Source organism: Lissotriton helveticus, chromosome 8 (assembly GCF_964261635.1).
Source record: "Lissotriton helveticus chromosome 8, aLisHel1.1, whole genome shotgun sequence".
In the NCBI taxonomy this organism is placed as follows: Eukaryota; Metazoa; Chordata; class Amphibia; order Caudata; family Salamandridae; genus Lissotriton; species Lissotriton helveticus.
This window is the reverse complement of record NC_136069.1, coordinates 1,120,611,702-1,120,625,133: the sequence shown is the minus strand read 5'-3', so window position 1 is coordinate 1,120,625,133 and position 13,432 is coordinate 1,120,611,702. Positions and strand designations below refer to the sequence as shown.

General features: G+C 41.6%; 1 protein-coding gene across 1 annotated transcript; it reads left to right on the top strand.

The window, feature by feature from the left end:
• Positions 1-1,372: 1,372 nt before the first annotated feature.
• Positions 1,373-5,656, top strand: GPR45 (G protein-coupled receptor 45). The gene has a single exon (XM_078656129.1). It carries the CDS (start codon positions 1,570-1,572, stop codon positions 2,683-2,685), a length of 1,116 nt encoding a protein of 371 aa, XP_078512255.1. The 5' UTR covers positions 1,373-1,569; the 3' UTR covers positions 2,686-5,656.
• Positions 5,657-13,432: the final 7,776 nt, after the last annotated feature.

Below are 13,432 nucleotides of genomic sequence, written 5' to 3'. Positions count from 1 at the left end.
CTTTCACACTAAGTATAGCGTGAAAGGGTGCCTTATTTACAAGGTAAACCCCCTATCGCCACCACAGCGGCTTAAAGAAATGACGTTGTGGTAGCGATAGTGGTCTGCAAATATGCCCCTCAGTTGTGTGTGGTTTAAGCCCTGAAGTGTCCAGGACTGATTGTCAATCAGTGACACCGCACACCACCCTTTTCCAACTTGTCACAGAGTGTGGTGGAATCAACAAGTCTCACTTACCCGACCCCCCTCTGCGAAGATTTATGAATGGTCCCCCTTTCATTGGTTGACCCTTTACAAAGTTAGCAAATGAGAGAAGGCAACAAGATCTTTGTTCTTCCTTCTCTTCCGAAGCCTCAAACTCCTTCCTGGGCAATCGTTCTTCTCCCCTCAGCCGCCTGCTGGTCCTGCCTTCACTGTCACTGCCCGCCAGGTAAGTACTTTATTTAATGGTTGGGTATGTGTGAGCAACTATGAACGTATGTGTATTTGTGCGCTTGTGCTTGTGAATGGGTTTGTGCTAGCGTGCTTGTGAATGGTTAGATGTAAATTTCTTTGTGCTTGGGATTGAATGGTTGGGTGTGCACATGTGTATATATGTATATATATATATATATGTGTGTATATATATATATATATATATATATATATATACACACACACTTGTGAATGATGTGTGTAAGTAGGTGCAAGTGTGTGCTTGTGAGTGAATGGATGGTGGTGAGTATATGTGCTCCTAGACTCCAGGAGGACGTCTGCTTGCACCATATATCCCAGGCCTGCTCATTATTTTTTCGGAGGTTACGCTCAAATCTTGAGGAACTGTGTTTGCGACAAGCACATCCCTGTCTCAAAATACAAAACTGCCAGTATGGGACCAGGAAGCGTGCAGTCAAAGGACCAATGGTCTTACATTTCTCCATTGATCCAGAATGCACTTTTTGCACCTTCATATAAAATTAATGATTTGTGTGTTTGGTAAGCACTTGCACACCTGCCACTAAAAGTGGCTTAACGCCACTTTGTAAATATGGAGAAGGGCATGTCACCACCAGAAAGTCACTAAAAGCGATGTTCTAGTGGCGATATCCCCTTATATATAGGCCCCTTTGTTTCTTGCTTAAAGCTCATTGGCCAGCACTATGAAGAACGCCTCTGGCTAGCATACCCTGAATGTGTTCAAAACCCAAATCCACTAAAAATAACAGGAACACAGACATCATTTTTCTGACGCGGTTCAGTTTTTAATTGATGTTTCTGCTATATCTTCTAAATGTTTTCCTGGCTACGTTAGAGTGTTTATCTCTGAAATAATATTAGTGGTGTCCTTAGATTATGTCTGTATATCTTATGCATTTTATTGTTTTTGCAGGTGGATCCACGTTTGAGAGGATGCTCCAGATGTGACACAGCTCGCGGATTGGACACAGTGTAAGGATCACAATTTGTGCCCTTGTATGACCTCCTCTACGTGGCCCTTCTCAAGATGCGGAGGATTTTTCCAGGGAACAACATTGACGTTAATCACCAGAAATTAACATTTGCTGCTTTGCCTTCGGTGGTGTTGCAGTGATGGTCTGCAACAACACTCCCATGGACAGCTATGTTATTTCTTCTTCGAATGGCACAGATATTGGTTCACACGTCATAACTATGCCAGCCCCACTTAGGATATTATTGGCAATGACAATGGTCCTTATGATTGGCATTGGTTTCCTGGGCAATGCCATTGTTTGCCTCATTGTTTATCAGAAGCCGGCCATGCGTTCGGCTATTAATCTTCTCCTGGCAACTCTTGCCTTCTCTGATATCATGTTGTCCCTGTTCTGCATGCCATTTACCGCAGTCACCCTAATTACAGTGAACTGGCACTTTGGGGCTCACTTCTGTCGCATATCAGCCATGCTGTACTGGTTCTTTGTCCTAGAAGGAGTCGCCATTTTGTTGATCATTAGCGTTGATCGTTTCTTAATAATTGTTCAACGGCAAGACAAACTGAACCCTCACCGTGCCAAGATCATGATTGCAATATCCTGGTCCCTCTCCTTCTGCATTTCGTTTCCCTCAGTAGTTGGTTGGTCGCTTGTGGAAGTGCCTGCTCGTGCACCTCAGTGCGTCCTTGGGTACACCGATTTTCCAGCCGACAGAGCCTACGCTGTGATGTTGCTGGTGGCCATCTTCTTCATCCCCTTCAGTGTGATGCTCTACTCTTACCTCTGCATTCTCAACACTGTGCGGAGGAATGCCGTCAGAATTCACAACCATGCCGAGAGCCTTTGCTTGAGCCAGGTGAGCAAACTCGGTCTCATCGGGCTACAGAGGCCACACCAGATGAACGTAGACATGAGCTTCAAAACCAGGGCCTTCACCACCATCTTGATCCTGTTTATAGGCTTTTCCTTCTGTTGGCTGCCGCACACCGTCTTCAGCCTGCTCTCGGTGTTCAGCAGGACGTTCTACTACAGCCCTTCCTTCTACATTACCAGCACGTGCATTCTGTGGCTCAGTTACCTCAAGTCTGTGTTCAACCCCGTCATCTACTGCTGGAGGATCAAGAAATTCCGTGAAGCCTGCATGGAATTCATGCCCAAAACTTTCAAGATCCTACCCAAAGTGCCTAGTCGAACAAGGAGGAGAATCCGGCCTAGTACCATCTACGTATGCAGTGAACACCAATCTGCTGTTTAGGCAATAAGGGCAGACTGTTCTGTGCAAGGATGTAAATGTAAGGAACAAACTCTTCAAATTAAGAGAACCTATGTGCTCTTTATTGTTTGGTTCAAGTGGAGCTGTGCAAGGAACAATAAAGGACGAGAACATGACTCCATGAGCGCTCATGCATCAACAAAATGTTTGGGTCCCATAAATGTACTTAATGTGTAGTCATATTACATACAGTTAACATTGCATCAATTGAAATACCAGTTAAGAATTCTACTATACTGAAAGGTAGATCATGTGGGCTGTAAAGGTACTGGTATCAGATTATATGTTTTTGGAGTTTCTACATATAGTTTAGTGCTTTTTGAACTATATTTTGACAACTCGAGAAGTGCCCAATAAAAAATGAACATGCTACCGCTCGGTATACTCCCTGCAAGAAAGATTCAAATTGGCTGCAAGCAGGCACCTCATTTTGTATCCATCATGGGAAAACAATGTTGGTGATACGATAGCATTCTTGCTTTATAATACGAAATATTAAGCCCAATGCCACATTTCCAAATTAGGAATCACTTAAATATAATTTAAAAAGTGCTTTTCCCAATTTCAATATTTCAGTAGTTTATGTGGAGAAAAAGTCTGCATATCTAGAAGATAATTTGGTGGCGTTCTGAAAGATTCAAAACTATGTAAATGTATTAAATAAAACTGGGCAAAAGTAATTAAAATAATCAAAACTTTCTATACCAGGCCTCAAATAATGAGCAAGCTCACAGTCATTTGCTTGCTTCTCACGCCTTCAATTTTCAATTAATTCAGACAGCTCATAATGTGACCAGATAGAGCTTCTCTTAGTTGTTTTTGTGAGGAAGTCATACAATTCTTTAAGTCAATTCACCTTTTTGGCTGTGTCATTAGATCCCGACCAAACATTATGGGAGTATTTTACTTTCAATGAAAAAAAATAGAAGTCAATAGATAGGTGACATTTTAGACAGAAAAATTTCCTGATCTAAGCTTTTGAAACGGAAAAGTGAGCAGCCAATGAGATTTAAAAGAAATTCAAACTTGGCATAGGAAATAAGGGCAGGACTCATGGAGACATCAAAAGGGTACAGTCAATTTAAGACAACTTCCAGGGTTCTTAACCTGGACTCAGTACTTTAAACACAAAACACTGTATGGAACTTTGACTGATTGGCTCAAAGTTTGGAAGTTTTAAGACATTTCTTTGCTTCCACACATCCAAAAGAGGATAATTTGCCAGATGGAGAATTTATATAATGAGCAGAATATTGGTTAGATACTAATCATAGAGACACTTGGAGGGAATGAGTTATTTCAACTAGTCCCTTGCCCAAATTAATAGCTGTGGGAAAATTCTGTATTTTCTGCTCTACCAAAATTTCACAATCCATATTATGTACTTTTTCAGACACAAAAAATATTTAAACCCTTTTCTCGGAAAATGTACGCTGTCAACTCAAAATCTTTAGACAGTGTGAAAATGTCAGGAAATGTGGCAAGAAAAGGATACACTTTACTTACAGTTCTCACAAAACGTTTTTGAAAATATAGCATTTTAGCAGATTGCAAATACAAATTCTGTTCAGCTCTTGCACTGCCCAACCATGAGCAAATTAAAAGACCTATCTAACAATTAGATGACACTCATCCATCTGAGAGCAGAAAGAGTAATGACTATGTAACCTGGAGAAAAGCACAGCAGCTGAGAACAATTCCCTTGTGCTGAATCACAAAAAAATATACACAGTTTATGATTGGTATTTAAGGGAATTAACGTTTTGGTAATATCTGTTGCAATATCTGATAGTAAACGTAATTGGAACTTTAGATCTTTGGACATATCTTTTGTTGCACGGAGAGTCATTTGTGCAGTGGCATAATCTAAATTGATGGGCCCCCTCAAGGTATGTTGGTTGTTTCACAGATTTATAAAGTCTTTGGGCTGAGGAGTGGAACCACGAGGGACCCACCCCCCTCCACGCACCCTAGGAAAAGCAGATGCGTACATTACATTACAAATTCTGTGTGGGCATCCACAGGTTGGAGATTGGTCCCTTAGTCCGTCCTTTTCTGTTTCAGTTATTTATCTATTGAGCACCAGGCTCTGGTCTGGAGGGCGCCCACAAAACGTTATTTCATGTTCTTTATATATTAGCCTAAAGAAAGACCCGAACAGTGTGAGCAATATAATGTCATACCACTATGCTGTTTTGTGTGTGACATAACGCACAGCACATTGAGCTGTAAGCATCAACATAAACCTTTCACAGATCACCAAAACAAGATTTTTACATGGTGCCAAACAGTTCGCTTAATCGTGTTTCCTCAGGAAAAAAAATTATAATTGTGAAACACTTTGTCGGATATAGATAGAGAAATTAAAGATGTTCAAATTAAAGAGGTTCAACGTGTATCTGACGTAATACTCCCAATATGTAGCAATACAAATAAGCACAAAGTTAGTAAAATAAATTACGTTTTGAAGAGAAGTTGTGAATTCCTAAGAGGGGAAAAAATTTCGACTTAGTGAAGAGCTCGCACCTGAAGAAGGGACCCTGTGGTGTCTAAAGCTAATGTACTCCATTTTCTGTTTATCTTCGGTTGTCTTTTCAGGGGTGCCACATACCACGCAGGTCGCTCCACAGTCTTAATCAGTCCCACTGGTTTTGTTGGTCTAATAAAAGGTATAACTACCTACAAGTTACTGAATTATTTCTTGGATTGAGATAGTGTCTACCAACATCTTACAAGCAGCCAGAGACAATAGCCATACGTTTGTGATACTTGTGAATATTAGGCCCGCAAAGTGAACTTGTAGCAATGTTTTAAATGTGATCAGTCGGGAAAAAAGTGAAGAAATCGTTTAACAAGGACCACGGAGCTGGGAGTGTGCAATAACAACTGTAAAAAAGAAGAGATTGTAAAACCATAATGTGAAAATCACTTGGCAAAAATGAATAATTATAACTTGTTTACTCCATTATCAAATGTTTTATCGACAAGTGGAAGTAGTATTTAATTGTGAGGATTGCGCACCTGACATTCAATTTCCATTTGCTAATTAGGGACGTACATTACATACACTAACTGAATGGTGAATGGGAATGCAATTTCCAATGCAAATTAAGGGGTTAGATTTACCACTTAATTGTGCAGTGCAGCAGCCGCAAATGCTGTGCTGTGTGAAAAGGAGAGAGGAGAGCACCATATTTACAGAAATGTGGCACTCTCCTCCCTTTCGCTTGCGCCATCACTGAAATCAGCTGCCGTGCTCCACGGAGACACCTTTGCGCCATAGTGCAAGGGTGTCTCTGTGAGTCTAGCATAGGTTTTGAACTGGAAGGGTATCCTTTCATTACAAAATTCTATGCATAGAATGTATTCCCTCTTTGTAAGGGTACTGTAAAGTTGGAAAAGGAAGGAGAAATGAAAGTGTTTCTCCTTTGTTCCGCCTTCTTCCAAAGGGTTCATTTTTCTGATGCTAAACCCGGTCTTCTTTATTTAGTAAATAGGGTTTAGCGTCAGAAACATTGGGTGGTTGCATGGGAACGACAATGCTCCACCCTCCACGCTGCTTTGAGTTACTTTTACGTCATTTCGGAAAGCAAATCAGAAAAAAAGATTTTGCACCGATTTGCGTCACTTTTTGTGATACAAACACAGCGGAAAATCTTAGTAAATCACCCTCCCTAGGTATTATTAGTTTGCAATGATAGGTCCCATCACATTTTGACGCATCAAACGAGAACCCAGAAGGGACAGGGATGTAGGGGTTCGCAAAACAACAACAACATAACGATAAGGTGGGACCCAAGGGAATATTTATAGACCAAGCTCTGTGTACAAACCCATTAGTAACATAACAACAACAACGTACCAGAGGGTCTTGGGAGACAAAAATGATAAGTGGTGTGTGTGAACACGTTCAATAGATAAAATTGCAATGAAACTCGAATGAACAAAGTATTCTATGACTATCTCAGGGATGGTCGAAGATACCCATCAGTCACCACTCGGAACCGCCCTTCATCATTTGGGTTCCTTCCATTGCCATCTACCCAAGTAGGTTATTCTCAGGAGGAAGAAGATCCAGATGTAAATAGATCTCCTTTACTGAGAAAACCGGTAGTATGGTATGTCACTTCTTAGAGTAAATGAGTGGAAAAATGTGGGGTGACTGATGCAGTGCAGTGCTAAAGTGAGTAAAAAATAAAAGAAAAGTAGAATGTGTGTTAAAATTTGGATGAGAGAGTACAGAACAGTATTTATTCAGGTGATACTCACTCCACCAATATTAAAAAATGTGTGAAGACAGTTTGAAAATATATACTGTCTGGTGATGGAACCAGGTCTACATGTTTCAGCAATTAGAGGACAGCTATGTCCTTGCTTTCTTCAGGACCTTATAACAAATTAACAGCTACTGCAAAATTATAATGTGGTAATTAGTGACGAAACAAACAATTTTCAAAGACAAGTACAGAAGTCACCTGGGGTTTTCTAGGTGAACAGGTCTTGTCTCGTTCTTTACAGGCTATGTCGTTCACTAAAAAGATCAGAGCAAAGAATTTATACATGTCAAACAAAGGGATTCACACACAAAAACACATATCATAATCACAATAGCCTAGTTTAATGATTAACAGTGAGTCAGATTCCCTGTACTCACTGTTAAACGATCTTATCTGTTACATATTTACAAACTCATACTCTTTAGGATATAACAGTTATGTGCCATAAAAAGCGTAGAGTGGTCCTTACCATAGCTCGTAAGAAATGACTGCCTCACCCCACCTGGCAGCGGCTCAGGGGTAGAGTGAAGCACCGCTCTACAGGGACAAAAAACGATGACAAAGTCAGGATTTCGTCCCTGAAAACAAAAATAGAGACACCCAAATAGCGAATGACCCCGGTAGAGAGGAAAGAAAGAAAAAGAAAACCAGAGAGGGCGCCACAGGGGCGTGCTCTGGATCAGGAGACAGAGTCTTGTTTATCTCGTGATTGTCTCCCTGTTAGTAGTTTAAACGTTTCACCACACCCATGGGAGCAAAAGCGAATGGGCCAAGTTAGAAGCCCAATTGACCTCGGAGTGAAAAGCAAAGGACAAAAAACAGAGACCGAGGCTGTCTGGAGCTCACCTGTCCGTCGGTACTTCAACGCCGGCGTCCAAGCCGACTGGGGAGGTACCGGCGAACCGCCAGAGGCCGGAATTTAAGGGCCGTTCTGGTTGGATAGAATAGTCACGTGATTTCGCTATTCGTCCTTTGATACGTTCCCAAGTCCAGGAAGTGTAGTTTAAACGCAGCATGTTATTGGTCAATCGATACCTAGGTTACCAAAGTGTTTTTGTCAACACGACCTACAGATTTATTGGGAAATCGGAAACCATATAGGTGAAGAGTGACAGCCGCGTTTACTGATGAATTTAGACCTCTCGAAAAGAATTCTTGTATTAAAAGATTCTCTGTGATGTTACAAACGGCGCTTTCAAAAAATTTGAAAAAACGCCGATCAGGGACATATTGTCCGTTGATTTAGACCTCTAGAAAATAATTCTTATATTAAAAATTGTTGCAGGATTCTCTGTGCTGTTACAAGCGGCGCTTTTAAAAGATCAACAAAACGCCGATCAGGGACAAATTGTCCGTGATGTTCCTGAAGACGGCGTTCTTAAAGATTGAGAAAACGCCGCTTGGGTGCACATTGTCTACATGTCTGGATCCTGTTCATAGAGGTTAAAGGCAGAATACTCTAGAGTAAGCCAGATGTTCATGACAATCAAGTTATAATTAAAACAACGACGTAGTGAAGACATGAGGTTAACCTGTACCTAACTGTGTTGTGTCACTGAACTTGTACACCTATGGAGACCATGGTCCTCAAAATATTCTACCAGATATTGGTTATGCTTCAACAGACAACCGGGGTTTGTATGTGACTTGACTATTTTAAAAAATCCGTATTGTTACACTGGGCTAATTCACCTGGGTACTGATTTAAAGATTTTATTCACACTCAATACTTTTGACTCTAGTTCTTCACAGAACCCAATTTTTCAAAACAATTCAAAAACAGGGGGGGAGCAGTAGAAGAGAGGGAGGGGAAAGGAGAAAACATTGGAGTTTGCCTTGGCTCTCTGGCAATCGGTGTTAAGATCGATAGACTAGTCCATCTAGGTACTGGTTACTGATTCTAGCTCTGTCAGAACCCTATTGTTCTAAAAAAAGGGGGGTTCAAAACGCAGACCATTGAATCTCATCATTTAATCCACTTCAATGGGTGTCAAGTTTCAGGACCCATTTTTGTTCTCTGAGTAGGAGAAATTTTGCCACATCAGAGGTATGAGAGGGAATGAAAGGTTGTTCCAACACAGTCCATTGAAAAGAAGTAGATGGTTGGTTGATTTCCAAAAAGTGTGCAGTCAGTTTAGTAGCCTGTCTTTTACAATGGATAGTGCTTTTATGTTCTGATATTCGTATCCGGATTTTACGTGTCGTCATTCCCACGTATTTGAGCCCACAGGGGCACGTAATTAATTACACCAGTCGTTCGCTGTTGCAATTGGTGAATTTGTTTTGTTTCCAAGGCCTAGATGTTCCTATGTCGACCTCCGTCGTCTTCTTAGTTTGAGGGCACGCCTGACATGAGCCACACGGGTGGTGTCCAATAACTGGAGACAGATCCCACAATGTGCCCAGAGCCCTGGGTTTTTCTTCTCGAGGTCTTGTGTGGACCATTCTGTCTCTCAGATTGGGACCTCTCTTAAAAGAGAACAAGGGAGTCTGAATATTCATGTGGCCAGAATTGAGGATCGGCCAGTGTTTCCTAACTGACTTCTGGATCTTATTTGAAAGGGTCCCAAAGGTGTGTACGAACGTGAGTCTTTCAAGAGGAGGTTTTGGTCCAGAGGGCTCCAAAAGGGCTGATCGATTATTATTCATGGCCCGTTTCATGGATCGTTGTACTAGTCTAGGGGGATACTTGCGCAAGATCAGTTGTTTGGACAGTACTGCAGAGTGTTCTTTGTATGCTGTGGTGGTGGAACAGTTTCTTTGAACCCGTAAAAATTGTCCAAAGGGGAGGTTTTCCCTAAGGGACCGGGGATGATGACTATTAAACAGTAGAAGGGAGTTTCTTGATATAGGTTTCCTATATAGCTCAGACTGCAGACCACTAGAAGTGGCCACAATCAAAAGATCAAGGAAAGCCAATTTGAAGCCTCCTATCTTGATGGTAAACTTGAGAAAATTGTTCCTTCTGTTAAGCCATTCGAGAAACTCAATACATTTCTCACTCGATCCACGCCAAATGACCAACACGTCATCGATATACCTTTTCCAGGTTCTCAAATTGTCGATGTAGGGGTTGTTGTCACCAAAGATGTGTAGCTGTTCAAACGAGTGGACTTATAGATTCGCTAGGCTGGGGGCATACATGCTCCCCATACTAGTGCCAGACACCTGTAGGTAGATTTCTTCCTCAAATCTAAAAAAAATTCGCTTCATGGCTAGAGTGGCGCAGGCCATGATGAAATGGACTGGTGTAATGCTGTCCAAGTCTCTTGAGTCCAGCAAGTTATGGATAACTTCCAATGTCTCATCCTGCGGGATGGAGGTATACAAAGCCTCGACATCGAAAGATACCAGCAAGTCCTGAGTGATGTCAAAATCAATGCTGGGTAGCAAGCGTAAGACATCTGTGGTATCTTTAAGATACGGCGGCATTTCTTGAACCATTGGTCGCAAGAAATGATCCGTAAAGGTAGACAATGGTTCCAGAACCGATCCTATGCCCGAGATGATCGGACGGCCCGGAGGAGGTCTTTGTTGTTTATGGACCTTAGGTAAGGCATAAAAGTAAGGGGTCACTGGATGTTCGGTGTATAGGTATTTTGCTTCGGCTTGAGAGATCCAACCTTCGGATGTAGCCTCTTCAATCATTGTTTTAATTATCCCTTTGAGTTCTTCTGTAGGATCTTGTTTTAGAAGGCGATATGCGTTCTTGTCTTGCAGCTGTCGTAAACATTCAGACCGATCTGCCTCCAGTTATTGGACACCACCCGTGTGGCTCATGTCAGGCGTGCCCTCAAACTAAGAAGACGACGGAGGTCGACATAGGAACATCTAGGCCTTGGAAACAAAACAAATTCACCAATTGCAACAGCGAACGACTGGTGTATTTAATTACGTGCCCCTGTGGGCTCAAATACGTGGGAATGACGACACGTAAAATCCGGATACGAATATCAGAACATAAAAGCACTATCCATTGTAAAAGACAGGCTACTAAACTGACTGCACACTTTTTGGAAGTCAACCATCCATCTACTTCTTTTCAATGGACTGTGTTGGAACAACCTTTCATTCCCTCTCATACCTCTGATGTGGCAACATTTCTCCTACTCAGAGAACAAAAATGGGTCCTGAAACTTGACACCCATCGAAGTGGATTAAATTATGAGATTCAATGGTCTGCGTTTTGAACCCCCCTTTTTTGAGAACAATAGGGTTCTGACAGAGCTAGAATCAGTAACCAGTACCTAGATGGACTAGTCTATCGATCTTAACACCGATTGCCAGAAAGCCAAGGCAAACTCCAATGTTTTCTCCTTTCCCCTCCCTCTCTTCCACTGCTCCCCCCCTGTTTTTGAATTGTTTTGAAAAATTGGGTTCTGTGAAGAACTAGAGTCAAAAGTATTGAGTGTGAATAAAATCTTTAAATCAGTACCCAGGTGAATTAGCCCAGTGTAACAATACGGATTTTTTTAAATAGTCAAGTCGCATACAAACCCCGGTTGTCTGTTGAAGCATAACCAATATCTGGTAGAATATTTTGAGGACCATGGTCTCCATAGGTGTACAAGTTCAGTGACACAACACAGTTAGGTACAGGTTAACCTCATGTCTTCACTACGTCGTTGTTTTAATTATAACTTGATTGTCATGAACATCTGGCTTACTCTAGAGTATTCTGCCTTTAACCTCTATGAACAGGATCCAGACATGTAGACAATGTGCACCCAAGCGGCGTTTTCTCAATCTTTAAGAACGCCGTCTTCATGAACATCACGGACAATTTGTCCCTGATCGGCGTTTTGTTGATCTTTTGAAAGCGCCGCTTGTAACAGCACAGAGAATCCTGCAACAATTTTTAATATAAGAATTATTTTCTAGAGGTCTAAATCAACGGACAATATGTCCCTGATCGGCGTTTTTTCAAATTTTTTGAAAGCGCCGTTTGTAACATCACAGAGAATCTTTTAATACAAGAATTCTTTTCGAGAGGTCTAAATTCATCAGTAAACGCGGCTGTCACTCTTCACCTATATGGTTTCCGATTTCCCATTAAATCTGTAGGTCGTGTTGACAAAAACACTTTGGTAACCTAGGTATCGATTGATCAATAACATGCTGCGTTTAAACTACACTTCCTGGACTTGGGAACGTATCAAAGAACGAATAGCGAAATCACGTGACTATTCTATCCAACCAGATCGGCCCTTAAATTCCGGCCTCTGGCGGTTCGCCGGTACCTCCCCAGTCGGCTTGGACGCCGGCGTTGAAGTACCGACGGACAGGTGAGCTCCAGACAGCCTCGGTCTCTGTTTTTTGTCCTTTGCTTTTCACTCCGAGGGCAATTGGGCTTCTAACTTGGCCCATTCGCTTTTGCTCCCATGGGTGTGGTGAAACGTTTAAACTACTAACAGGGAGACAATCACGAGATAAACAAGACTCTGTCTCCTGATCCAGAGCACGCCCCTGTGGCGCCCTCTCTGGTTTTCTTTTTCTTTCTTTCCTCTCTACCGGGGTCATTCGCTATTTGGGTGTCTCTATTTTTGTTTTCAGGGACGAAATCCTGACTTTGTCATCGTTTTTTGTCCCTGTAGAGCGGTGCTTCACTCTACCCCTGAGCCGCTGCCAGGTGGGGTGAGGCAGTCATTTCTTACAAGCTATGGTAAGGACCACTCTACGCTTTTTATGGCACATAACTGTTATATCCTAAAGAGTATGAGTTTGTAAATATGTAACAGATAAGATAGTTTAACAGTGAGTACAGGGAATCTGACTCAAGCCTAAGGTTGTTAATCATTAAACTAAGCTATTGTGATTATGATATGTGTTTTTGTGTGTGAATCCTTTGTTTGACATGTATAAATTCTTTGCTCTGATCTTTTTAGTGAACGACATAGCCTGTAAAGAACGAGACAAGACCTGTTCACCTAGAAAACCCCAGGTGACTTCTGTACTTGTCTTTGAAAATTGTTTGTTTCGTCACTAATTACCACATTATAATTTTGCAGTAGCTGTTAATTTGTTATAAGGTCCTGAAGAAAGCAAGGACATAGCTGTCCCCTAATTGCTGAAACATGTAGACCTGGTTCCATCACCAGACAGTATATATTTTCAAACTGTCTTCACAAATTTTTTAATATTGGTGGAGTGAGTATCACCTGAATAAATACTGTTCTGTACTCCCTCATCCAAATTTTAACACACATTCTACTTTTCTTTTATTTTTTACTCACTTTAGCACTGCACTGCATCAGTCACCCCACATTTTTCCACTCATTTACTCTAAGAAGTGACATACCATACTACCGGTTTTCTCAGTAAAGGAGATCTATTTACATCTGGATCTTCTTCCTCCTGAGAATAACCTACTTGGGTAGATGGCAATGGAAGGAACCCAAATGATGAAGGGCGGTTCCGAGTGGTGACTGATGGGTATCTTCGACCATCCCTGA

Excerpts from the sequence above, each read along its gene's own strand:
- GPR45 (XM_078656129.1), top strand. The coding sequence starts at position 1,570 with ATGGTCTGCAACAACACTCCCATGGACAGCTATGTTATTTCTTCTTCG.